The sequence below is a fragment of the Coturnix japonica genome, chromosome 1 (genome assembly GCF_054131305.1).
Source record: "Coturnix japonica strain WE chromosome 1, WE-NBRP24, whole genome shotgun sequence".
NCBI classification, from domain to species: Eukaryota; Metazoa; Chordata; class Aves; order Galliformes; family Phasianidae; genus Coturnix; species Coturnix japonica.
In genome coordinates, this window is record NC_140663.1 from 32,087,161 (window position 1) to 32,111,900 (window position 24,740).

The 24,740-nt window shown below is 38.3% G+C and overlaps 1 protein-coding gene across 5 annotated transcripts in view; it reads left to right on the plus strand.

Moving 5' to 3' along the window:
• Window positions 1-19,193, plus strand: part of CNOT2 (CCR4-NOT transcription complex subunit 2) — an 84,234-nt gene extending 65,041 nt beyond the window's left edge. For 4 of the 5 annotated variants that reach the window (XM_015855998.3, XM_085536803.1, XM_085536800.1 and 1 more), the window contains 8 exons: window positions 2,203-2,327; window positions 3,838-3,958; window positions 4,070-4,226; window positions 8,177-8,238; window positions 8,334-8,383; window positions 9,193-9,293; window positions 9,847-9,991; window positions 18,045-19,193. In XM_015855998.3, the coding sequence (XP_015711484.3) occupies window positions 2,203-2,327; window positions 3,838-3,958; window positions 4,070-4,226; window positions 8,177-8,238; window positions 8,334-8,383; window positions 9,193-9,293; window positions 9,847-9,991; window positions 18,045-18,131 (848 nt within the window). In that variant the 3' untranslated portion in view covers window positions 18,132-19,193. Of the gene's footprint in view, window positions 1-2,202; window positions 2,328-3,837; window positions 3,959-4,069; window positions 4,227-8,176; window positions 8,239-8,333; window positions 8,384-9,192; window positions 9,294-9,846; window positions 9,992-10,567; window positions 10,692-18,044 lie in introns of those variants that run through there. The other variant, XM_085536792.1, reaches the window with a different exon arrangement.
• Window positions 19,194-24,740: the final 5,547 nt, after the last annotated feature.

Here is a 24,740-nt window from a genome sequence, read left to right on the forward strand (position 1 = left end):
TGATAAATCTAAAGCTTCTCACTCTCCAGTATTCTTTTTAGGCAATAGGTTGCTCTACTTGCACATATGCAGAAACTGTCCGGTTCTGAAGAATCAGTCTTAGAAATAATGCTTGATTGTTAGAGATGGTTTTCCTTTAAAAAGTGAACACTTGTAAACATACTGATTATCTTCAGTGTTTATTGGTAGTACTTACTGTTCACTGTAACTCTTATGAGTCTGTAAGCATTGACTGTCGTCATTCAGATTCCAAATCTATGTCTTATATAATTCTTGCTGAACAGCTTAAAAATAATAAAAGGAAAAACATAAGGGTGGATACAAATCTTACTATTTGGGTCTGGAAAAAAATTAGGTAAGTTTAGCATGAAGGACAATACTTTTTTCTGTTACTGCTTCAGTAGATTTTGTCATGCATGTTGCATCAGCTGCTCTGAAAAGTTGCATTTATAACTTATTTTTGTGACACTTGTCAAATTTCCCACTAAAAATACCCTATTCTTTTCCAGCTAAAAAAAGCTAGTGTTCTTCAGAGATAGCTCCAATTCTAATTGGAGCGAAATAATAGATATTGCATTATCAGGGGAAAGTAGCCTCATGGATTGGGTGTAACCAAGGCTCTCTGCTTAAGATAGCTGTGAGAAACAGCAAAAGAAATCAAGCTGGAGTGCTCACAAATGCAGGCAGAAGTCACTTCCCCTTATAAAGACGCTGGAAAGTCACACTAAGAGTAGAGGGCTAATATGGCTTGTAGCTTACACAAGTTTGTCCATCCCAAAATGAGAAGCCATTACTTGGAAAACTGATGGAAGATGGAAGAAAAGTCCCACGCAGATGTATTTGCAGCATGAGGCTGGAGTTCAGCACTGAGCTGTGTTTAAAAAAAGAAGAAAAAAGGCACCATTTCCCCATTTGTGGTGCTAGCAATACCTGTTTGCGTGATTGTGTGGTGAACTAGGGAGAAAAGGTCTGAAAAGTTATCTTGAGCATCTATTAAATGCAGGCTATCACTGTAGAAACAGTAAAGAAATAGTGTTATGTGAGGCACTTGCCACTGTGTTGGCAAGTCAAGGTGGAGAATGCTTCTGGTTGTGGTCAAGAAAAAAGGAAGTTTCAAACTGAGCGGAGGCAGGCATGCTTTCTGTATGCTTAGCTTATTTCAGAAAATAAGCCTTCAAACATGTCTTAGAAGGAAAATACACAATATAGTTAATGTTTGCTACTGTTCTCTCAGTGGAAGAAATCTTAATAACTCTGAAAGCAAAGCAATTACAGAGGAAACTGAGTTATATATATTTTTTTTTCTTGATGGAACATTGACCTTTAACATAAGAATACAATACAAAGTCATATATGTTGTGAGCTACTGAGTCATTTTAGGTCTTACATCATCTGTTAAGAAACATTAAAAAATAGGCCCTAGACTTGCTTCTGCCATCTCTTACTGTAGTGGTGTAGTTTGCAAACAAATCACTGTATTACTTCTCTGTGTCTTAGAAAAGAATATTTGCCCTTGGGTGTCTGGGGAGGATTTCTGTTCTGTTTTCAACTGGCGTAGAAAAAATGTTGTTTTTCAGTAGTCAGAATCCATATTCCAATGTGATTGGCCTACTTCTTTAAAATTAGGGTCAGAGCACTGAGAGTTGCAGGCTGAATGCTTTCAGTTTCCATACTGAAAGTAGGAGTCATTCTTATGTCACAGGCAAGTATTTAATTGGTGATATGTTCTGTTGCAAGTTAAATGGGCATCTTCTATCTTCTATCTACCTGCTTCTAAAGTGATTAGAGAATGGAGGAAAAATGTATAGTATTAAAAGCAATTTATCCTTGCTTCATCAGTGGATTTCCTTTAAAACTACTTCAATAACACCTGTAAAGATTTTTGTTGTTGTTATTTAAATATGCAAAACAGGTGCTTTTATTGATAAAAAGTTTGGGGCTTCATTCTTAAAGCAGTGGATTTGTCTATAAATTTAACCCAGAGTGTTTCTCAGCTCACACTTAAATAGAGGCTGGAGTCTAATCTGTGTGATGTTTTAGATGAATATGCGTTGTTTTGTTTTACCTGAGTTACTGGTTTTTTAAATTGTTTCTGCTGTACTATGTGTACATAAGGAAAATGAGCAGTAAGCAAGATCAACAGCAGGAAATTTTTTACTTAGCGATCATTTAATATTATTTCTGCTTTCGTTTTGATAATAGTTGGGATGGTAACAAAACCAGCAAGTGAGCAGTCCCAAGACTTTTCAATACACAATGAAGATTTTCCAGCATTACCAGGTTCCAGCTACAAAGACCCAACATCAAGTAACGATGATAATAAATCTGTAAGTAAATATGCTTTTGTTTCAAGTGTTAGAACTTTTCATGATTGCTGTATTTCTAAATAGGCAGTGGAATATATTTAAAGTATAAGGTTTTCAAAGTTGCCCCTTTAAATTAACGAGAAATTAAAGTAGGGTTTCATATGTGACTGTGTAAATGGCATTTCTCAGAATGTTCTTTCGTTCCAACAGACACAGTGACCTTGCTTTCTTAATTTCATAAGAGTACTGTATATCCTCATGTATTTAGAGCGAGAGTGGTTGAGGAAGCACTTACAAGAATACTTCACAATTGTTTTCAAGAATTGACATCCATTTTTAAAGTTCTGCAATCCGTAACTTCTTTTTCTAGCAATTCCAGCTCAGTTTTCACTGTTGGTGCCTCTCATCGGCACTAGTAATTTTCAGATGGTGCCATCTTTCTTCTAAGCTGTCAAATCCTTGAAATGTTAGGTGATAAAATACCACTTCAAGGTAAAATTGTTGATGAGCAAATGAAAGTGCAGGGAGCACAGTCTTTTAATAGAGACTGTTACATTTGTGGTTATGTTGCAGACTAGTTGGATCTTAAGTATTGTTCTAATTACTATGTGTTAGATTGTAAGATTTTTTTTCTGTTGTTTACTTAGCGAGACCTGTAATTTAAAATTGTGTATTTTATTAAAAATTAGAGATAAATACACTAAAATTTGGATGACAGAGAACAGCATTCTGCAGTGTTGGACAGAATGTTCTAGTTTGATTTCTGTACTACTTATAATTGCAAAAATTTATTAAAAAGAAGTAATGGCAGGTAAGTATTAGAAGGGACTACAAACTTGCATGAAAACTGGAAAATGTCACTTCAAAAAAGGAGGGATCTAGGCCTCCTCCTTGGAAACTGTGGACGGATTATGGTGTGGAGAATATTCTGTTACACTTGGGATTGAGTATAGTAGGGAACAAGGGACAAAACATGATTATATTGTGTTACTGCAGACTTGTTTTAAAGAATATTAAGGAAATAATGTTTATGAAAGGTACCTTTTGTCAGTATGTGGGCTCCTGGAGAGCTATTGCAGTTTTCTTGCCAAACACAGTGTTTACATCTCTTTCCTGATAGTTGCAAAGGTGCCAACTGCTTGTTGTTTGCACCTGAAATTGGCCTGTGTTATTACCTATTGCTGCATCATGGAGTGTTGTGGGCTGCAGGAACAAGGCTATTGGAGAAAGCACAGATACTTGAGACATTCATTGTGTATTCAAACTCAAGTGTAAAATGTTTTCCAAGATTACAAGCTGTAGGCTTACTGATAGCTCTTGTTGCATGGGAAGTGTATTTTATGAAGTGTCGAGTATTACATGAGGTTTGTCAACAGAGTGCAAGAACTTCAGCTTTGTTGCATTTTAGTAGCTAATGTATTAGTGTGACTTGAAGTACTGTTCAGAGCTCTTGGCTGAAAGATACGGTCTACCAATCTTTTCCTTTTTGGATTGTTTCCATCATACCAACTCTACAAATTACTTTTAATAGAATTTGAATACATCAGGCAAAACATCATCCAGCACAGATGGGCCCAAGTTTCCTGGAGATAAAAGTTCAACTACGCAAAACAACAACCAGCAGAAAAAAGGGATCCAGGTGTTACCTGATGGTATGTAACATTCCGCTTTGTCCTCATCAAAGGTTTTGGCGGTTCTTTATATCATCATGTTGGTTTCTTCACTTCTTGAAAGAACAAAACTAATTTGTTCTTCTTGCCCAGGTCGGGTTACCAACATTCCTCAAGGGATGGTGACGGACCAGTTTGGAATGATTGGCTTGTTAACATTCATCAGGGCAGCAGAGACAGATCCAGGAATGGTACATCTTGCATTAGGAAGTGATTTAACAACACTAGGTCTCAATCTCAACTCTCCTGAGTAAGTTTCTGTCTTTTAGTACTGTCTTCAGTTTGGTTCTTATTATGCTGTCGTTGGTAATAATAGATTAACTTAGTTGACATAAGCATCAAACCCACAAGACATTTTGCCAAATAAAATTTGAAAACATAATGACAGTAAAACAAAACTTTCATAAACAAGGTAATTGTGCTTCAAGGGATACTGAGATTTGTTTTGCAAGCTTTCAGTAAGTCTCGTGGCTTTGCTTATTCTCCTATCTTCTTAGGACATTATTTAAGGAATTGACAGTGTGTTGTTAGTAGGCCTCAAATACGCATTATTTTTCTAATAATAGTATTCCTTGAAGGTAATTACGTATAGATATCACAGAAATCTGGGGGATAGGTACTAGTGCATTTACAGAGTTTACTCTGCAACAAAGTTGAAAATACAGTGTTCGAGTTAACGTCCATTCGTTTCACCTCAGTTTAGTCATCTAGGCTTCCTTTAGTGGCAGTGGATGGAAGAGTAAATAACAAGTTCTCAATGGTAAGAGAAGTTCTTAAGAATAGTAAGGTGAATCACCAGCCCAGAAAGCATCTTTTTCTGTACTTGTTACAGAAGGAATCTAGATTTTTCCCCAGTTTGGGGAGAAATGCCTATCTTCGTGACTACAGCTGTCTGAGATAAGTTCAATTTCTGGTACTTCGGCAGCTAGGAATGTCCCATCGTGACTCTTCAATCATGAAGAATTTTATACCCTTCTCATTGAGGGAGGCACTGAGGGGGAACAACAGGCCTGTAGTTTATTTTAATCTGTAAAATACAGTTGATAGGAAGCATGCGTTGTCCTTATCCTTTGATACAATCTTACCATGTCCTGAATTTTTGCCTTATGTTATGTAAATGACTCTTCATCTTTCAGCAAAGAAAAACACAGAGGTTGACCTTAGTCACTTGCCTTAGTTCTGTGGCACTTTGTATGTGGGGAAAAAATGAGATAAAAAGTTTTGATGCTTTTTATCAGAAGAAATTTATGTAATATTAACCTTACTGGCAGTTTTGTGCATGCATTTAAAATCTTTCATACAAAACATTAGCCAAACAAAGACCAAACAGTATGCTGACTTGCTATTTGTCATAAATTTTATACAGAGCTGCACTCTGAATGTGTGAGTGCAGAGAAGATTTCTGAATGGGAGTACCAAGGTGAGAGGGAAATGGCAGGAAAAAGTAGCTCTTGATTTTTGCATCTTGAAATGATTGGTATTAATGTACGTATTTATTTCTCGAGGCATAACTTTATAGAAATAATCATTTCTAGAAAATATTTCTTTAATGTTTGCATCAAAACATACTCAGATTGTCGCATCATCAATGCTTTTAGAAATATTTCAAAACCATCCCCCAGACTCATCCTTCTGGTACAATTGCGTGTAGTTATTTGCTGAATGTGTTACTTGAGCATAGTATTTTCTTTGCTTGTGTTAGGCACACAGCTCCCTTCCTTATTGAATCTAGCAGTTCTTCACTCCCATCTCCTTCTCCCTCAGCATGCTGAGAATACATAAAGAACAGTTAAACCTATCACAGTTTGCTGCTTTTTCTCAGTAGTTTCAGATTTTTTAGCACTCACTGGGATATCTGCCTGATACTAAAGTTATTTACTTTTCTCAGTACAAATTGCTCAAAAGTAATTGGAGGATAATCAGCTTGAAAATAGAATGCCCTTGTACTCTAAATTATGTTATGAACATCTGAATCTTAATTCTTGAGCTTCCTCTGTTACTGTTCCTCAACACAGGTGAAATCTGGTTACATCATTTAGTTAAACAGCTGGCATGCAGACGTAGTAGGATAATACTTCTGGTAATGTTATTATTTGATGTTTTATACAACATTATGCGTTAGTTTTGATGCCTAAAATAAAACTTAACCTTTACCCACCTATTGAATAGTCTATAGGGAATTTGGAGCTAGGTGATCTTAAAGCCCCTTCCAACCATTCCATGATTTTCTGCTTTGGGATGACCTATAGCTGTACTATACAGCTCCTGAGTGTAATGTCCAGGTTAATACTGTGCATGCATACATAAACAATATATACATGTGACATACTGCTGCTTTTTTTCAGCCAATGTATGTTAAAGAGCAGGATTTTTAAAAGCTTTTAACACATAATTACTGTATACTAGATATTTATGTGTTGGATGGAGGGGATAGGTTTAGTATTTAATCTATTCTGTGTCATAAAGTTGGTTTTATTTTGTACTACAGAGCAGTTTAGCATAAAGCCTGTGCCACCCTTAATATCTTGCCTTATGTTAAGCATCCTTTGCTTGATTTACAGATTGCCATTAGAAAAAAAAAAAAAAAGCATTTTTACTTGGGAAGCAGATTTCTTTTTCTGCCTTTTGAGATGCTTCTGATATTAAAGTCTCTTATCCCGTTTAAACACATGATAAATGTGCTTTTAAAAACACAATTTTAGAGTTCTGCCTATATCTTTATTTGAAGTAAACCTAATAACTCCTAGTTTTGTACTTCTTTTCCGCATAGATAGGTTAACACTTATTCTTAAATAATGATTATGTATTGCCTATACAGTCCCATATTTCCTTAAGACAGATGCATTTCATGGAATCACAGAATGGCCTGGGTTGAAAAGGACCACAATAATAATCAAGTTTCAACCCCTCTACTATATGCAGGGTCGCCAACCACCAGACAAAGCTGCCCAGAGCCAAATTCAGCCTGGCCTTGAATGCCTCCAGGGATGGGGCATCCACAACCAATACCTCCTTGAAAAATGTTAAATTAGTAGCATTTTATTCATGTCATAAAGGAGACACTGTGGAAACCCCTGTTATTATTTCATTTAAGTGATGCAGTTGGAATCTGTTCTTCACCTTAGGGCAGAAGGTCACTAGGGCATGCATGATGTGGTGGAGTTGCATGAAGCTCCTCTCCTTGGGCAATGACTGTCCAGGCTTTCAGTAGAAAGAATGTTTTAGTTATTTCCATCATCATCAGATATTGCTACTGAAATCTTCCTGCAGGCTCTCTAGCACAGACTTTCACTGTTACACTAAGATTAGTAACCTCGATTGAGGCTGACACCACTTTGGCAGTGTAGGCTCTGTGGCTCAGCTGGAAGTTAGTTTTGTTGGGATAGCTGTGTAGGATTCAGATGCTTAGTAGCAACTATTAAGTCGTTGTCAAGAAGGGAACAAGGGTTGAAGAGGGTGTACCCTAATACAAGTAACATTTTCACAAAGTTCTGCATAGCATCTTGACCTGGGTAATTGGAAGCGCACTGTGGTGCAGCTACCTGTGAAAGTGTTCTTCAGCCTGGACCTTTTTTCACTGCTTTACCCGTTAAATATAAAACTCATTCCTTGGTACATCATCATTGTAGTAGAGTTGGAAAATTCATCGTTTTCTCTTTATTAAACAAATGATGTAGGTCTTTGTTTTTGTTGGTAGCATGAAAGAAAAATATTAAATCTTAATAAGCATATTTTCACATTGTGCTGGGATGTAGTTTATTTGCAGTCACTGAAATTTAAAAGAACATCTTTGTTGCTTAGTTAAAAAATTTACAAAAAATGAATCTGCCAGTATAAACTTCTTTCTTCCTTTTAAATTGTAGGCTAATGAATCAGAGCCCACCCGGCTCATGGCAGGTGTTCCAGGTCTAATAATAATAATAATAATAATCTATTTAAAATTGGATTTCTGGCACTTAAGTTAAAGGAATGATAGACTAAAAAATGAAATTTTGTCTCTGGAGATTCCCAAGACGGTTTAAATGCGCCTGTACTCTGCATTAGAAAGAAAATGAATAAGTGTAGCTTATTCATGCTTTAAGAAAATGGGTTGGAAATATCCCTCTTTCCTTCCTTCTCACCCCATGTGGAGTGATGCTAGCTGTGTGTTATGCTTATTGCTGCCAGTTTGTAAATTGTGTTTTTTTTTTTCCCCCTCAGAAATCTTTATCCCAAATTTGCATCACCTTGGGCATCGTCACCTTGTCGACCTCAAGACATAGGTAAGAATAAAAAGGCTATTTATTCAATATTAATATATGAAAATGGTTCTCATTTACAAGTCTTAATAGTTGCATCAATTCCGATTCTTTTTTAGACTTCCATGTTCCATCTGAATACTTAACTAACATTCACATTAGGGATAAGGTGAGTATGTGTGTGTACTTTTTGTTAGTTTATTACCAGTAATTTTCTAAATTTTCTTTCAAACAGATTTTTTTTTTTTTTCAAATTCAATGCATTCAGTGGATGTTCTCAATCTTTTTAAGAGCAATGATATGTTAACTGGCTGGTTAGAACATATCATGCACCCATTCCACCTTAGAAAAGGGTAGGGAAAACAAAAATGAGTACGGGCAGAGTTAGCTAACAAACACGTTGTATGCTCTTCATACAAAGAGCATGTTTAGTATAATTCAGTGTGCTGTAATATTCAAATGCCATATTAAATTGTTTTTTTCTTGAGATTGGCTCAGAATTGTGATTCAAGATACTGTCATATTTATCTGTTGCTTCCCATGTGTACACAAATAGGAATTCTTGTTAGGTGCATTTTTTTTCAAGTACTGTAGCTCCTTAAGAGGGGCTATTGAGAAATACGGCAAGAAATTCTGCTCGTGTTACTTACTAGGGTGTGAAATAAGCAAATACATTCAAGTGTTTAAAGAACTAAGAAGAGTAGATGAAGATACACATAGGTGCAGGGATAAAATTCTGTCTTGCTGATTCTTCTGTTTATTCTCCTAACGTATCTTCGTGTTAGTTGGAAAGGTTAACAAAATGAAGAAAAATGATTGTTGTAATAATTCTTTCTCCTGTTAGATTACAATTTACAATGCATGTAGGATGGAAGCACATTCTGCATGTATCCCTCTGTTATTTAAGTGGGATATTTTGTCTTAAAGTATTTATATATAGTGATTTTTTTCATCCTCATTTTCTTCCATCTTTTGCAGCTGGCTGCAATAAAACTCGGCCGATATGGAGAAGATCTCCTGTTTTATCTCTATTACATGAATGGAGGAGATGTATTACAGCTATTAGCGGCAGTAGAGCTGTACGTTGAAACTACTTTGTTGGTCTTACATGATTTAATCTTTCGCAGTAATGAAGTAGTACATGTAATATTAAAAAAGAAAAAACAGTACTGGAAAGAGAAGCTTAGTCAATCTAAGGCTGAAAAACTGTTTCAGAATACCTCCTCCGACATTGGTTCCATTTTGCACTTCTTTCATTCATACAGCAGAAATCAAATGTCTGTCTCATAAATTTAGCATTCTTATAAAGCGATGTGAAAAAAGTTTGTGAGTGTTCATTAGTTATTAAATGTCTAACTTGAGAATCTTCAACTAAATGAAAAACAACATATAGTCATAAAGAAGAGTTTGTTGTTTGAACTTACCAGACTTGCTGAAGTTTTGTGTGTGATGAAGTTAAAGTGTAATAATTAAGTGGAAGTGGTATGCGATAGCAACCGTAATGATGCCTTAGAAATAGCATTTTGATTTTGAATGTATTGTACGAGTTTTATGTAAAATCTTAGAATTGTAGCCTGTGACATCAAATTGAAATAACTAATGCTAAAAATTATTTTTCCTTCCTATTGAAAGATTTAACCGGGATTGGAGATACCACAAAGAAGAACGAGTATGGATCACCAGGGCACCCGGAATGGAGCCAACAATGAAAACCAATACGTACGAGAGGGGAACATATTACTTCTTTGACTGTCTTAACTGGAGGAAAGTAGCTAAGGTATATATTTCCCCTTGTGAGGATATTTTAAGTCTATCAGCTGTACGTTTTTAGAAAGACAGTAACCCAAAGTCCATCTCAGAATCTCAGCTTTTAACCTCACATCATTCCAGTTCATTATCTTTGTTCCTGATGTGCATGAGAACAGAGATTGCCTAAAAAATAACTGGCTTGTCTGTGGAAAGGGAGGAGCAGTTTTTCCATTTCCTGTTTTCTTTGGGAACTAAAAAGAGCTTCTTGTTTTCATCACAATTTTTATTAATATTGAAAAACTTTCTTTCAAGTACAGTATTCTAGAATAAAAATAATTGTTATTTTTAAAATTCTGCATGCAAATATTACTGTTTTGCTTTAGAAAGTTGAGCAGGGAGTTACCACATCAAGCTTTGGACTTAGAACAGGTGTTTAGAGTGGGAGGAGTTGGCTTGGGTTGTTTTTGTTGTTGCTGTTTTCTAGATACTGTCTTATTGAGCATAATGTAGGAGTTCAGTGCTCTCGTTTGAATGTTCACGTACTTCAAAATAGATTGCTTCTCTTAGGAAGGAGATGTTTTCATGATTGTTTTCTGTATTCTAGGCCAAGAGGCATTAAAAAATACACAAAAAGAACAACGGTCTTCTCCCTTTCCACTTATGATAATTTGTTCCCTTCTGTTTTGAATACTGTCAATACTGCTCACACCTTATTTGTAATTTATGGAATTATGCTTCTTTTTCTCCACCCTCTTGTCAAAGTATTTTCAAAATACTTCCCAGTATTTAAGTATCTTTCAGCTTTAAAACCATTTTGTACAGTGTATTTTCCTTGCTTGATTATGATTTCTTCACTCTGTGAAAGCAAATGCTTTCTAATGCATATAAGTGCAGAAATATTTTAGTGATCAGCAGTGTTATCATTCACTAACCTGAAAAAAGGGATACGTTCTTCTGACAGTAGCCTATCCTATAAGGGAATGCATTCAACTCTAGTTTGAGCTGGAAACGATACATATGCATTATGCACACAACCATCACACCTAGCTAGAGTCTGAGTTGGATAATCTTCCAAAAAATCACAGTCCTTGTTTAACTTTAGTTCATAGAAGCATTGAATGGCCTGGGTTGAAAGAGGACCTCAAAGATCACCTTGTTTTAACCCTCTTGCCACAGGCAGGATTGCCAACCATCAGACCAAGCTGCCCAGAGCCACAGCCAGCCTGGCCTTGAATGCCTCCAGGGATGGGGCATCCACAGCCACTCTAGGCAACCTGTTCCAGTGCATCACCACGCTCTGAGTAAAAAACTTCCTCCTAATATCTAACCTAAACTTCCTCTGTCTTAGTTTAAAACCATTCCCCCTACTCCTATCCACCCATGTATACAGCAGTTCCCCATTCTGTTTATATTCTGTTTATATATATATATATAATATATATATTCTGTTTATGTTCCCTTCAAGTACTGGAAGGCCACAGTGAGGTCTCCCTGGAACCTTCTTTTTTCCAAGCTAAATAAGCCCATTCCCTCAACCTTTCTATGTAGAAGAGGTTATCCAGCCCTCTGATCATCTTAGTGGCCCTCCTCTGGACCTGTTCCACGAGCTCCACATCCTTCCAGTGCTGTGGGCCCCAAGCCTGGACACAGTGCTCCAGATGGGGCCTCACAAGAGCTGAGTAGATGGGGACCATCACCTCCCTCTCCCTGCTGGCTGCCCCTTTTTTAATGCAGTCCAGAACACAGTTGGCCTTCCAGGCTGCCAGCACACACTGCTGGCTCACATCCAGCTTCTCACCTATCAGAGCCCCCCAAGTCCTTCTCTGCAGGGCTGCTCTCAAGGAGATCTTCTCCCAGTTTGTATAAACACCTGAGATTGCCCCACCCAGGTACAACCCCTTGCACGTGGCCTTGTTGAATCTTATTAGGTTCACATGGGCCCACTTATCCAGCCTGTCCAAGTCCCACTGGATGGCTTCCCTTCCCTACAATGTATCGACTGCACTGCTCAGCTTGGTGTCATCTGCAAAAAAACCCTCTTTGCTGAGGGTGCACTCAATTCCATTGTCTGTGTCGTTGATAAAGGTGTTGAAAAGCACTGGTCCTGAGAAGGACCCTTGGAGGACACTACTTGTGACTGACCTCCACCCAGACATAGAACTATTGATCACAACCCTTTGGCTGTGACCAGCCAACCTGCTGTAGTTACATGGAATTATATAGCAGTGGCATGATTTTCCTTCAAGTTTTAATCAGCATGGCAGATTCATTCATGATAAAGAAATTTAGAACATATACAGTATCTACAGAACGTCTGACCATACTCCTGTGTGTTTGGTTTATTTTCTGGAAAACACATAGCAGATCAGACTAAATCTTGAGACACTGAACAAGATTCCTGTATGTTGGAACTATGCATGTTCTACCTATTTAGGTGTTTCCTTTAATTGGAAGGCCAAAATTCTGCATTGCTTGCACAGAAGGCATTTCATTTCTGTGATCAAGCTGCATCTACATACTTCTAAGATAATATATATTAAATTTGCTTAGTCTGTACAACCCCTTGAGAAATTTACATTTTAGTCATCTCCAATGATGTGTGACACTCATCGGTCCATTCGCACATTTGACTCATTCCTTTTACTGCTTTTCCAATGGTCGTAACAAATCTAAAACTTCCTAATGGAAGATTTTAATAGCAAGCTGTGCTTGTGCAATTAATTATATAGATATAATTTATATATACAAAGTGATTCCAAGACGTTTAAGCAAAAACATCTCTCCCCTCAAAGGAGAACCCAAACAAAAATGTTATTTCTGTGTTTAAATTATTGAGTTGTTGTTTGATATAGCTTGTTAGGTATCCCAAGGCACTGTTTAAGGTTATTTTATTACTTAAGGTCTTCAGAGAGGAAGTAATTACTTTTAAAAAGGATAGATTTATTCTTTGGAATCAATGTTTTCTATTTGTTAGTGAACAATTAAAGTCTCAAATAGGTATCCATATCAGTAGATCGGATTGAAATTTTACTGTATTTGGAAACAAAAAGTTATTTTACTAGAAGGAGGTGATGTCCATTGTATAAGGGTAGTAACATCCGTAGTGTCTCCCGTTTTTCTACCTGTAGTGAATGTATCAAGCTTGATACTACTTGATGCTTAAGCACTACTTCTGAACACAGTACTTTTTCTGCTGGGTGTTAAGTACTGTCCTGACATTCAGCATCCAGTGCTTGAGTTGTTTGTTTGCCCTTTTGTCCTTCCTCTGTTAAAGAGTAGAGCTGGTTTTTTTTATAGTGGGTATTCCTGGCTGTAGGGAGGAAACAGAGATACACAAAATGAGTTCTCCAAATGATTTTGCCCAGGATCTATACAGATTTTTTTTGCATTTCATACTTGTTTTTGGTTTGCTGCAAAGTGCACCAGGCAAGTTAAGTATTGATCACAGGAGGATAGAGAGAGATTTGAAGAAAATTGGTATGGTGTTACATGGAGAAGGAATCACTTACTGGAAACCCTTCCTCAAGATTTCCATCCATGATCAGTAAATAAGAATTTCTGTGCATATGTTTAGTATGGTCTTGGCACTGTATGGTAATGGTGTTACCTCTGATGATTTCTGGACTGGACTTTTCCCATGAGGAGTAAAACAAGAATGGCAGTATGTGTTGACCTCTAAACTGAAGGAAAATATGGCTAAGTAACTTTTCCTAACAATTACAGAAGTATTAATACAGTATTAGTTCAGGAAATTAAAAATATAAGAATCTGGGGGGAAAAAAGGGTTCTGATAAATAGCAGTCTGTTACTGTAACAGCTGCATTACTGGTTGAGTATTGGGAATACAGTTCCTTAGGAGGCCACAGTAGTAATTGCTGCGTAATAGTTTCATTAGTGCTCTTGAAGCAGTCAAACAAGAATTATTTCTGGTGAATTACTCTCTTATTTATATATGCAAATTAAATTATTTTTCAAGGTACTCTGTAAACTCATCTGTTGTTTTAGTGTATATTCTCAAATAGATGGCGGGCACGTATTCTAATGTGCTGTGCCTTGAGGAAGTTGCATTATGCAGTTATTAGCTTATGTATTTATTGCACCTGCAAATTAATAACTCAGTTATTAAAAGTTATATTGAATTACAATTGATACAGGGAAATGTAACTGTTTCCTCTGAATAACATTATAAAATCTTACAGCTAAGTTTGTAATAACGAAGAGCAAGGCTTGTTAGATTTTTTTTATAGGACCCTAGATTAAAGAGTAGGCTGAATTTTCTATTCCTAATACTCTATTTCCTAAAAGAGGGAAATTAAAAAATAAATTAAACAAAAAAAGCTGAGTCTCTTAAAGGAAATAATAGATCCTAATCTATTAAGATTTTGTTAATTCTGTGTTGATAGGGGGTTTAAGTATTGAGAAAATGCTAACAACAGTTAATTTCAAATCCACCGTAAGTGCCAAACAGAACACAGGAAAATGCTGACTACAGATATGTCTCTGTATATGATTTTTCATTCTAGGGCATTTAGAAAGTACAATATGGCTAAAGACACTTTGATTTTTCACTGAGGATTTGGCTTTATAGTGTGCTGCTGTTGAGGAGACGTGAAAGAGAGAGGAAGGGAAGTGGATATGAGACCAAAACTGCCTTCTACAATTGCACGTTTACTGAAATCCTGGTTTAAATTGTCTGAAGTAAACTGTCTGGAATTTCTCCTTTGAAAAGTAAGGAGAATTAATCCCATTTAAGGAGAGGGAAAAAAAATAACATAATCTGTATACTTTGATTTTGTATCTATAAAATGTGGAGTTCTTTCTGAAGAAAGGTTAAATTTCCAGGTGTTTACTTGCTTGTAAGGGTTGCTGTCTGTATTATATGACTTTCTAGTAATTATAGAAGTATTAATATTGATCTTAAAATGGTAGAACGTTAAATTTGTTCTTGTAAAAGCAATGTGCCATAGTATTTGAGTTCAGGCCCTACCTTAAACTTGGGTCTTTGCACCCATCTTTAAGCCAGCATAAATACTGCCTTCTTGGTCCCGCTTAGATTTTCTTTGCTGTCATTTAATGGGACTACACAGCCCAGACTTATTTGTGATCTAGGCAATTCTTATTCAGCTAACTTTGCTTTGGCTTAGTCTATTAATGCTATGGATCACCTGAAACAATTCTGTCTCCAGTATTTTTTATATATTATTGTTTGTCTGTGTGCAGGCTGATGTAACTTTGCCACCAAAGCAAGTTTTTAGAGCGGCGCAAGAAGGAACTGATTTAATTGCATAGGAAATTTATTTAGTGTTGAGCATGTGCCCTAAGTTCCCACGCACAGCTAGTACTCATTTTCCTTGGTTATTAAAACATATCTAATTTTCAATAATTATTCTGTATAAGAAGTTAACAATATAACAAATGTTTGTCAATAGATAAGTGGCATTTATACACTTTATTTGTATCTGTTTATATTCAAAAATATCAGTGATGCTGTTCACACCCTAAACTACAGTGGCCCCCGGAATCAAAAGGAAAGACTTAAAGTGTAAAAAAACATGTAATACAAGTATTTTTCTACATACAATAAATAATTGCCTTTTAGTTTTCAACAAATTTTCGTCAATGAGTTCTTTTTTGGTATTGTCAGATATAACTGAAGTATTCTTAAATGCTGCTGGATATTGGGCTTCAGCACTGCTGACGTGTAAGTCGAAAAGGCACTGTAAGCCTTTTTATTTTAAGATCAGTAACAGTCTGAAGCATCCATTCATATGCTCCTAAAGCAGCTTTGGTAGGAAATTGTATTCCTCCTTCTAAACGAAGGGTTTCCAGTTTGTGGCCCACAAAGCACTGCTCAAGGTGCCAAACCCTTCCTTCAGACAGGACCGGCAGTAGCACGCAGCCACAGTAAGTTTGGAAACCCCATTTATAGGTAATCAATTCCATTGTGGTGGTTAAAGTAAAGTGTAATTTCAAGGGTATTTCAGAGCGTGTGAAGGTTCAGGTAACCGATCTAAGCTTTTATTATTAATTCTTATCTTTTGTTTACAATTCTGTTTAAAAAAAAAAGCAGTTCCCCAACAGAATGATAGTAATCTGCAGATCCTTCCATGATTATGTGCAAAATGGAAACTCTGAAAGCCAGGAATGGGAGAGAAGTTTGAGAGGTATTTTCCCTATTAAAAAATGACTTCAGAATTATGAAGATCCAACCAACCTAGACCAGCTTTTGACACCAAATACCTGTACACCATGACTTTGCTGCTGAAAAAAGGAGAGAGCAGGCATCCCTTCAGTACCAGCACGTATGTGTGGATCTGCACAAGAGGGGAATGTACACCAACTGGCATGCAGTGTTAATGAGGAGTGCCAAAAGCAATTTTACTTGTTTGTGCAACTTAAAGGCTACGCACAGAGTGTAGTGGAAAAAATGAGAGAAACACATCTTGGCTGAAGCAGAGCAGGAATGCAGAAATGAGGCAAACATACAACACTTCAGTGCAAATGGCTCTATAACCTCACATACAGGCTTTGCGAGGATTTTCCAGGTTTAGGTACAGTATTCTCTGGGGAATAGAGACCTGCTGGCTTCCTAGCATTTGTCCCTCATTAGTTTTGTTGCCACGCTGAATGTTCTTTCCATGCTAGTTAGACCTTGTTTTGCATTAAAGCAGAGGAATCGGGGAGTTCAGTTTCCCCAGATTTTATTTCTGATGATGAATTGATTTGTTCTTTAATTGAGTTTGTCTACCTGTAAAAGCTGAAATATTGCACTATTGAAGCACTTCAGGGAGTGCTTTAAAATAATCTGTTCTGCACGCTTAGTGTTTTTATCAGTGTGTAAAAGGAGGGGGATTAAGTTTTCTCTGTAGATACAGATGAAGGTCCTCTGAGGTTCCCCATTCAGTTAGGCAAGATAAATGACTGTGTGTGTCCCTTGTGTTGAAAGGAAGTAGCCTTAAAAAACAGTTGTGCAGCTTCCACTTACTGTACTTCTTGAATGAAGATGAAATGGGGACGAGGCCAAGTTAAGCTGCGGAAAGGATCTGAAAAATATCAGATTGAAGTAATTTCTTGTAACTGCATGTATGAAGGGAGGAGCACCAAATGTCAGAGTGTACTAATTGAGGGTTTTTGCAGGGTCACGGAGGGAAAAGCTGCTTTTTCTGTGTAATAATCAGGATGCATTTAGATATCAGGGCTAGCTGCAATCTGATTTGTAGTAGTTGCTATAGTCAGATTAAAAATTCCTGCTGCATCACTGAGGTATTTTACAAGTAGGCAAACCAAACCCTCTCAGATGGAAGTCAGGAGGTTGTGCCAGTGAGACAGCGAAGCTGCTTGTTTATGCATCAGTTCCTTGTGTGGCATCTGAGTACATGGGCAAAGATTTTTATTCTGAATGGTTGTTTATAATACACCAGGGAGATTTCTTGTGAAAGGTGTTTTCAAAGAGAGGTGTAATACAAAGGAGCTCAGGACATACACAAGGATTTGGGTAAATTGGAGTGTGAAATGTGTTATATTATTTTTCTTCAGTTCTGTCTTAAATAGGTTTCAATAGTGTGTCTCTAGTGTTTTAGGTCATGTTTCCCATTGTTGTGCTAAGGTGAAACCCAGCTAGTTTAACTTAGGACTGGGCCTGGTAGAATGCCACAAAACATCTCAGAACTAAAAATCATACACAGTAAGTCTCTGTCCATCTGAACTGTTGAAAGGCAGGAGCCTTTATTCATAATGTAATCATAGCATGGGCTGATTTGTGAGCATGTTGTGTATGCAGATTGTATAATTGAGATCATAACAAGGGTTCTGAGGGTAAAGTACCATTTAAAAAAAAGAAGGTTTGGAGGAATCCCACGCATTGCAGGTGTAGTGGCTCAGAATATTGACTTTTTTTGTAATTAAAATATGGAATCCAAGATAGTGAACTGGCTCATTTTTGCCTCAAGATAGATTAGGACTTGATCTCTTTTGTATTCGTGCTTTTCAAATACGGCTTGTAGAAAACACTTTTGAGCAGTTAAATGACACATAGTTTTATTTGGCTTTGTCTTTTTTGTTTGTTTCTTTTTTGATTGTAGGAGTTCCATCTGGAATATGACAAATTAGAAGAAAGGCCTCATCTGCCATCAACCTTCAACTACAACCCTGCTCAGCAAGCCTTCTAAAGACTTCCCTTTTCTTGGGGTATGGCTGTCTCAGCACAATACTCAACATAACTGCAGAACTGATGTGGCTCAGGCATCCTGGTTTTAATTCCTTGAGGATCTGGCAATTGGCTCATGCGAAGGGTCACCATTTGAGGTCCTGCCTTACTAATTATGTGCTGCCCAACAACTAAATTTGTAATTGTTTTTTCTTTAGTTTGAGCAGGGTCTGAATTTTTGTTTTTGTTTTATTTTTTTGCCAGCAGACAAGCTTGGGTCTGTAAAGACAAGCGAGTACACTGACAAAAGTTTACCACTTAGTTTTCCAAAATGTAAAAAGTCAAAAAATAAGAAAAAAGACAAAAAATTAGACAACAACAAAATTTGCATTGTTCATTGTAGCACTATTGGTAATAAAAAATGTTTGTGCATTTTTATGTGAAGATCCTTCTCGTATTTCATTTGGAAAGATGAGCAAGGTTTGCTTCCTTCATTTTACTTCCCCTTCTGTTTTTGAAAGGCAGTTTTCGCCAAGCTTAATGCAAGAATATCTGACTGTTTAGAAGAAAGATATTGCCACAGTCTCTGGTTAGTTTCCAGAGTTGTGTATTACTGAGCTTCATCTTTCCAGAATGAGCAAAACACTGTCCAGTCTTTGTTACGATTTTGTAATAAATGTGTACATTTTTTTTAAATTTTTGGACATCACATGAATAAAGGTATGTATGTACGAATGTGTATATATTATATATATGACATCTATTTTGGAAAATGTTTGCCCTGCTGTACCTCATTTTTAGGAGGTGTGCATGGATGCAATATATGAAAACGGGACATTCTGGAACTGCTGGTCAGGGGACTACTTTGTCGCCCTGTGCACTAAAGGGCCAGATTTTCAGCAGCCAAGGACATCCATACCCAAGTGAATGTGATGGGACTTAAGTGAACTGAGACAATTCACTCTGGCTGTTTGAACAGCAGCGTTTCATAGGAAGAGAAAAAAAAAAAAAAAAGATCAATCTTGTATTTTCTGACCACATAAAGGCTTCTTCTCTTTGTAATAAAGTAGAAAAGCTCTCCTCACTGCAGTGTTGACTTTGATTTGAGATTGTGAAATTATTTCTTCAACAATGAATAATGGAAAAAAAAATTGAAGTATTAAAACTATCGAGCTGTACAGTGGTTAAGGCACTTGAAGAGTCTTTTTGCTGCTGACAAGTAATTTTATAACAGATTCCTATTCTTTTCCATGGTAGACCAAAATGTTTGGTCATCTTGGTTTGAAATCTGTTCCTTTTTGTTTTGTTTTAAAAGAAAAAACAACAAGCAAAACATGGGGGGTTGGGTGACACTTCACACGGTTCACGTGATGAAAAGGTGCTTCGTCAGCTCATCTGAGAAGGAAAACTTGTGATGGCTTAGAGCTGGTCATAGTTTAGTCCCGAACTGATGCTTACCCACTTTAGATAGATACACTTTTCATTTGATGGTCATTACTGCTAGAACAAACACAAGTACACGCTGCTTGTAGAAAAACTACAACAGCTCCTTAGAGTGGAGGAAGAAGAACCCGAACCATTGGGGTAGTTTCCTTTCTCTCCATGCAACTGGAATTTCACATTGAGCTGCCTTTGGTGATACAAAGCATTTCAGAATACCTGAGATCATCAAGGCAGTAAAACAGTGCCCATCAATCCTTTTTATTTATGGTTTATTTTTTAGGTTTTAACCTGTTTTTCTACGTAGTGCAAAATAGTTTCCTGGCATTTATCGAACTAAACCTGGAAATGGGCCATCTGTGATACTGTTGCTTTTTCTGTATCAGGTTTATAGTGATTTCAGATTCTACACTTTTACATGTAATTTAAGATGATAGTCATAAAAACCATAAACCTGCTAATCAACATCTTTTTATTATGACAGCACACTTAAATAAGGGCTGTTTATCATCTGGGTGATGACTAACACAGCAGAGAAATATAGCGGCTTTTCCACAGAGTGGACGCAGACGTGTCTGAGTAGTCGAGCCTGCAGCTTGAAATGCTAACAAGGAACATCTTCCAGAAGTTTACTGCTGTGCTAAATGTGAACTTTTTCTTTCTTTCTTTTTTAACTACTGGTCTGCTGTGACCATCGCCATTTTTGAAGGCTTCCTGAAACATTATTTACTGCTTCAGGTCATTGGGAGTTTATTACTTACGGGGTTGGTTGGTTGGTTCTGTTTTTCTCTACATTGCCAGTCTCATGGAAATGAATGCAATGAATGCCAGGGAGCAAGAGGAACTGCACTAAAAGTAGCATCTTGTTACCTAAATACCTACGCAATTGAGATGAGATTGAAACCATTGTGCCCTGGGTGGAAGCAGGAGAGATGGCGTGATACCTAGAACAAGGAAGCACATTGTAGGCTGATCCCGCGTTGATTGATCAGAGTGAAAAATCCCTGCTGCTTTTTTTTTCCACAAGGAAGAAAAGCTGAAACTTCATTTATGCTTGCGGCAAACTGCTTCCTGAATTGGAGATCTTTAAATACCAACAGCGAAGCTCTGAGGCTTTTCTTTCACCTCTTTCACTGTTGCTATAAATAAATGAGAGAGAATAGAAAACTACTCGAAATAATTTTACTTGCGGTGCTTTCCTCCCGTAATTACAACACGGTTGTACAACACACAAGGTAAGTTCTGAGACACAAACCAGCATTCTTGGAAACAACCAGAAGTACTTTGATTTTTGGCCCGTGAAACCAAACACTCATCTCTCCTCGGCGCACGTTGTTTATAGCTATGTCTTCAATCATTAAATAGCTCCATTTGGTTTGGAAATCCACTCCCCTGAATTTCCAGGGCTGTGAAAGTGACTTTCACCAACTGGGTTATCTGTAGCATTGCAGTGATCACCCACCGCTGCTCTTTTAACAGTTGTCACTCAACCCGCCTGCCTGCGGGGCCATCTGAGGCGCAGGGCATCCCAGAGGAAGGAGGTGAGCGTGGGCCACCTGCGTGTTTGGAAGTAACCATAAAAGCACTCGGGGCTTAATCTCTGCTTTAGTATCCGCTGCCACGTGTGCTTAAGTACCTTCAGGTGCTTGATTAGCCTAATTGAATCCACAAATAATCCAGGGAATCCTGTAGATGCTCACGTGGCTAAAACTATTTTGCACGTGACTGCAGCTCCATTAATGTTAGCTGGAAGCGTGCTGGCATTCACTGCTGACCTCATCATTGCTTCACAGGTGTGGCATGTGTGTGATACAAGAAAGCAGGGGTGTATCATGCCACATTTGAAATCCCCTCTGCCCCAAAGCAGCTCTGTACCTTTCCATTTTAGATTCCATGGAGGAAAGAAAAATAAATGAATCTACAGAAACTAAGATACAGCACTTGTGCATTGTGGTCAGACATGACAATGTCTTGGGGGATGCTTGCAATGTGATGGCAGGTTCTTTCCATGACCCGTAAGAGACCAGAACCCATCTTTGGTCTGAGCGGAGCAGTGCTGGCAGGCTGGGAGTTCTGTGTGGTACTCAGCTCAATTCTGTATGCTGTATAGGTGGCAATAGCTCTTGGAGAAGGTATTTGGCTTCTGAATGGTAGTGCTTGAAAGATATTTACACCCTAGAAAGGAACACTGAAAAAAAAACACCATATATTTAAAGTTAATTCCCCGGAGACTGATTAAAATGCTGGATGTTGAGTGGAGCAAAGGAAGAGAACTTGGTTTCTCTGCCACCCTCAGAAGGGCTTCCAAGGGCGCAGTTGGGATCTGAAGTGTGTGGTAGTTGCACAGTGCTGTACTTACAATTACAGTCCTTACTCACTGTAACAACTGCTGCTGTTAACATGCGATTTCTGGATGTTTCCATGCTCCGTGTTTCTCTACAATAACTGCTGCCTAAACACCAGTAGGATCTGGGTTTTGGTGAAGGATGCAGACCAGGCCGAGCAACTAAACTGGACTGACAGCTGATGCTTTTGTTTTCGCGTAGCACCAGAATTAAAGCGCTGTAGCTGTTGGTTCCTCCCCATCTCCTTTAGTAAACACGCGTGCTCTCATTTCTGCAAACCTGAGAGCTCCTGGTATGTTTAAAAGACCAGAGGAAACGCAGCCAGACAAGTCATTTTGAAACTGCGGTTTGATTTACCTCAGTAATTTACCGCTTTCAACCAGCTCACTTTTGGAGCTCAACTTTTTATGTTTTGAAAGTAACATTAAAACACACCGAACGATGGTTTGGGGCCGTACTGATTTGAGACAGTGCAGCACTATCAGCGCTGATTCTTGAATCTTGCTTTCTGAGACTTGCTTTTTTCACAGCTCACGCAGCCATGTCGGCATTAACACAGCAGTATTGTTTGTAGGTGTATGTCACAACATCCTGCTAAAACCAGAGAGCATCCTCTGGTTTAACAGGTGGCCCTGCACTGTGCTGCAGCACGGCGGCAAGCTGGCTGATCTTCACTGCTGTCTGCACCATCCTGCATTGCCTGTCAGATGTTCCTGATCAGGAGCAAAGGGACCTTGCAGAATGTTTTGGAACCAGCTGTTTTTGGGCACTTTGTTTTGCTTTGGTGGTGTTTTTTTCCCTGCCCTTGTTTGTGTTTCTAGCAGCCAGCTGTCACCTTCCGCCCTTTGAAGCCCAGTTTACTTCCTGGTGAGTGTTCTAGCACTGGTTTCAATAAGGCTTTTTTTTTCTTCTTGTATACATACATATGTATATTTAGGTTATTCACAAAGGCCTTTTGCTACAGCTGAGACTGTGCAAGAGCTCCCTGGTGGCCATCACAGGCTTCTGCAAGGAAATGCATGTGGCCTCGCAAGGCTCGTCCCAGTCCGTCCCCTCTCAGACATCTTAGACATCAGGACAACCTTCCCATCAACATGGCTGTGGAGAGCCAGCCTGTCCCATTGCTCTCCTCCTTCTAGGCTAATTTCTCCTCTGACTGACCATAGCAGGCCTGTAGTACTGGCTTAGTACTGACAAAAATAGTTGTGCGGGCCTTCAAAAAACAACACATGTGTTTATCTGGTAAACATTAGCCTCCAATTCCAGGCACAATACAGCCCCACCATCTGCTCAGGGCTCCGGCACAGGGTTTGGTGCATGAAGTCCAGCCTTCAAGGTCTGGCATCCATTTGCATTCATGTCACAGCGCTGTGCCTAATGGCCCTCCTGCCAACCGCAGCTCAGTGTCCCACTTGGAGAACTTATGGATCCACTTCATCTTTAAAAGTTTGGGAAAGTGAAAGAAAAATGTGGCCAGAAGAAAAGCATTATTTCCCATATTTATTGTTCCATTGATATCTGTACCTTCTCATCTGCTGTATCATCAGGCCCAGAAACTGTCACACTTTGTTCTGCAGGATAAAAACATGACAGCTGTTTATTGTACTTTGGCACTGTGTAATGCCAAGTAACGACCAAGTTTATTTGCGAGAGGAGCGCGTTCCTTTGGATCTGAACAGGGCACATCTGAGGGCGACCTTTTAAAGGCTGACACCTTCAAGTTAAATGCAGTTCTCACCTCACAGCCATCATCTGGCCAACCTGTGGCCTGCAGGTAACAACAAAGGGCTCTGAGGCTGCACTGGTGCTGCACTGGGGTCTCAGACAGAGGCCTGCCCCCCTGCAGGCGTCACCCCTTACACGGCCCTAATCTGCAGCAGCCTCCATGCAGCAAATCATCCTGGGGCCGATAATCCCAGCCAAGCTGTCCCTTCCGCCCCCAGACAGCCCTGAATTAGGTCAGCCGGGTTGAGATCTTCTCATTCGTTTTTAATACGGTTTGTTTCTTCCCCTCTCCCCCAAATTGATAGTAATGGAATTTATTTTGCTTGGTTTATTTGGCTTATATATATGTATATCTTTATTTTATGTTTACTTCTTAATTTTTATTCTGCCATTTATTTAATACCAGTGTGACCTGTTCTTCATTTTCCTTCTCCTGCCTTTCTTTTCTTCCCTGTTTCTCAGGCTTTTTTCTTCTTTATTTCCCCCTCTTTTTTTCTTTGCTCTCCCTTTTCTTCATTTTCTTTCCCTATTTCCTCCTTTCTTCCATTTTTTTCCCTCCTTTTTTCATTCTTCCCTTTTCTTTTTTTTTTCCTTTTCTTTTCCCCCCTTTTCCCCCTCTTTTATTTCCTGTACTTCTCCTTTTCCTTCCTTCCTTCCTTCCTTCCTTCCTTCCTTCCTTCCTTCCTTCCTTCCTTCCTTCCTTCCTTCCTTCCTTCCTTCCTTCCTTCCTTCCTTCCTTCCTTCCTTCCTTCCTTCCTTCCTTCCTTCCTTCCTTCCTTCCTTCCTTCCTTCCTTCCTTCCTTCCTTCCTTCCTTCCTTCCTTCCTTCCTTCCTTCCTTCCTTCCTTCCTTCCTTCCTTCCTTCCTTCCTTCCTTCCTTCCTTCCTCCCTTTCCTTCCTCCCTTTCCTTCCCCCTTCCCCCTTTCTTTCCTCCTTTCCTCCTTTTTTTCTTTCTTTCTTTCTTTCTTTCTTTCTTTCTTTCTTTCTTTCTTTCTTTCTTTCTTTCTTTCTTTCTTTCTTTCTTTCTTTCTTTCTTTCTTTCTTTCTTTCTTTCTTTCTTTCTTTCTTTCTTTCTTTCTTTCTTTCTTTCTTTCTTTCTCTCCTCTGTTTCTCTCACTCGTT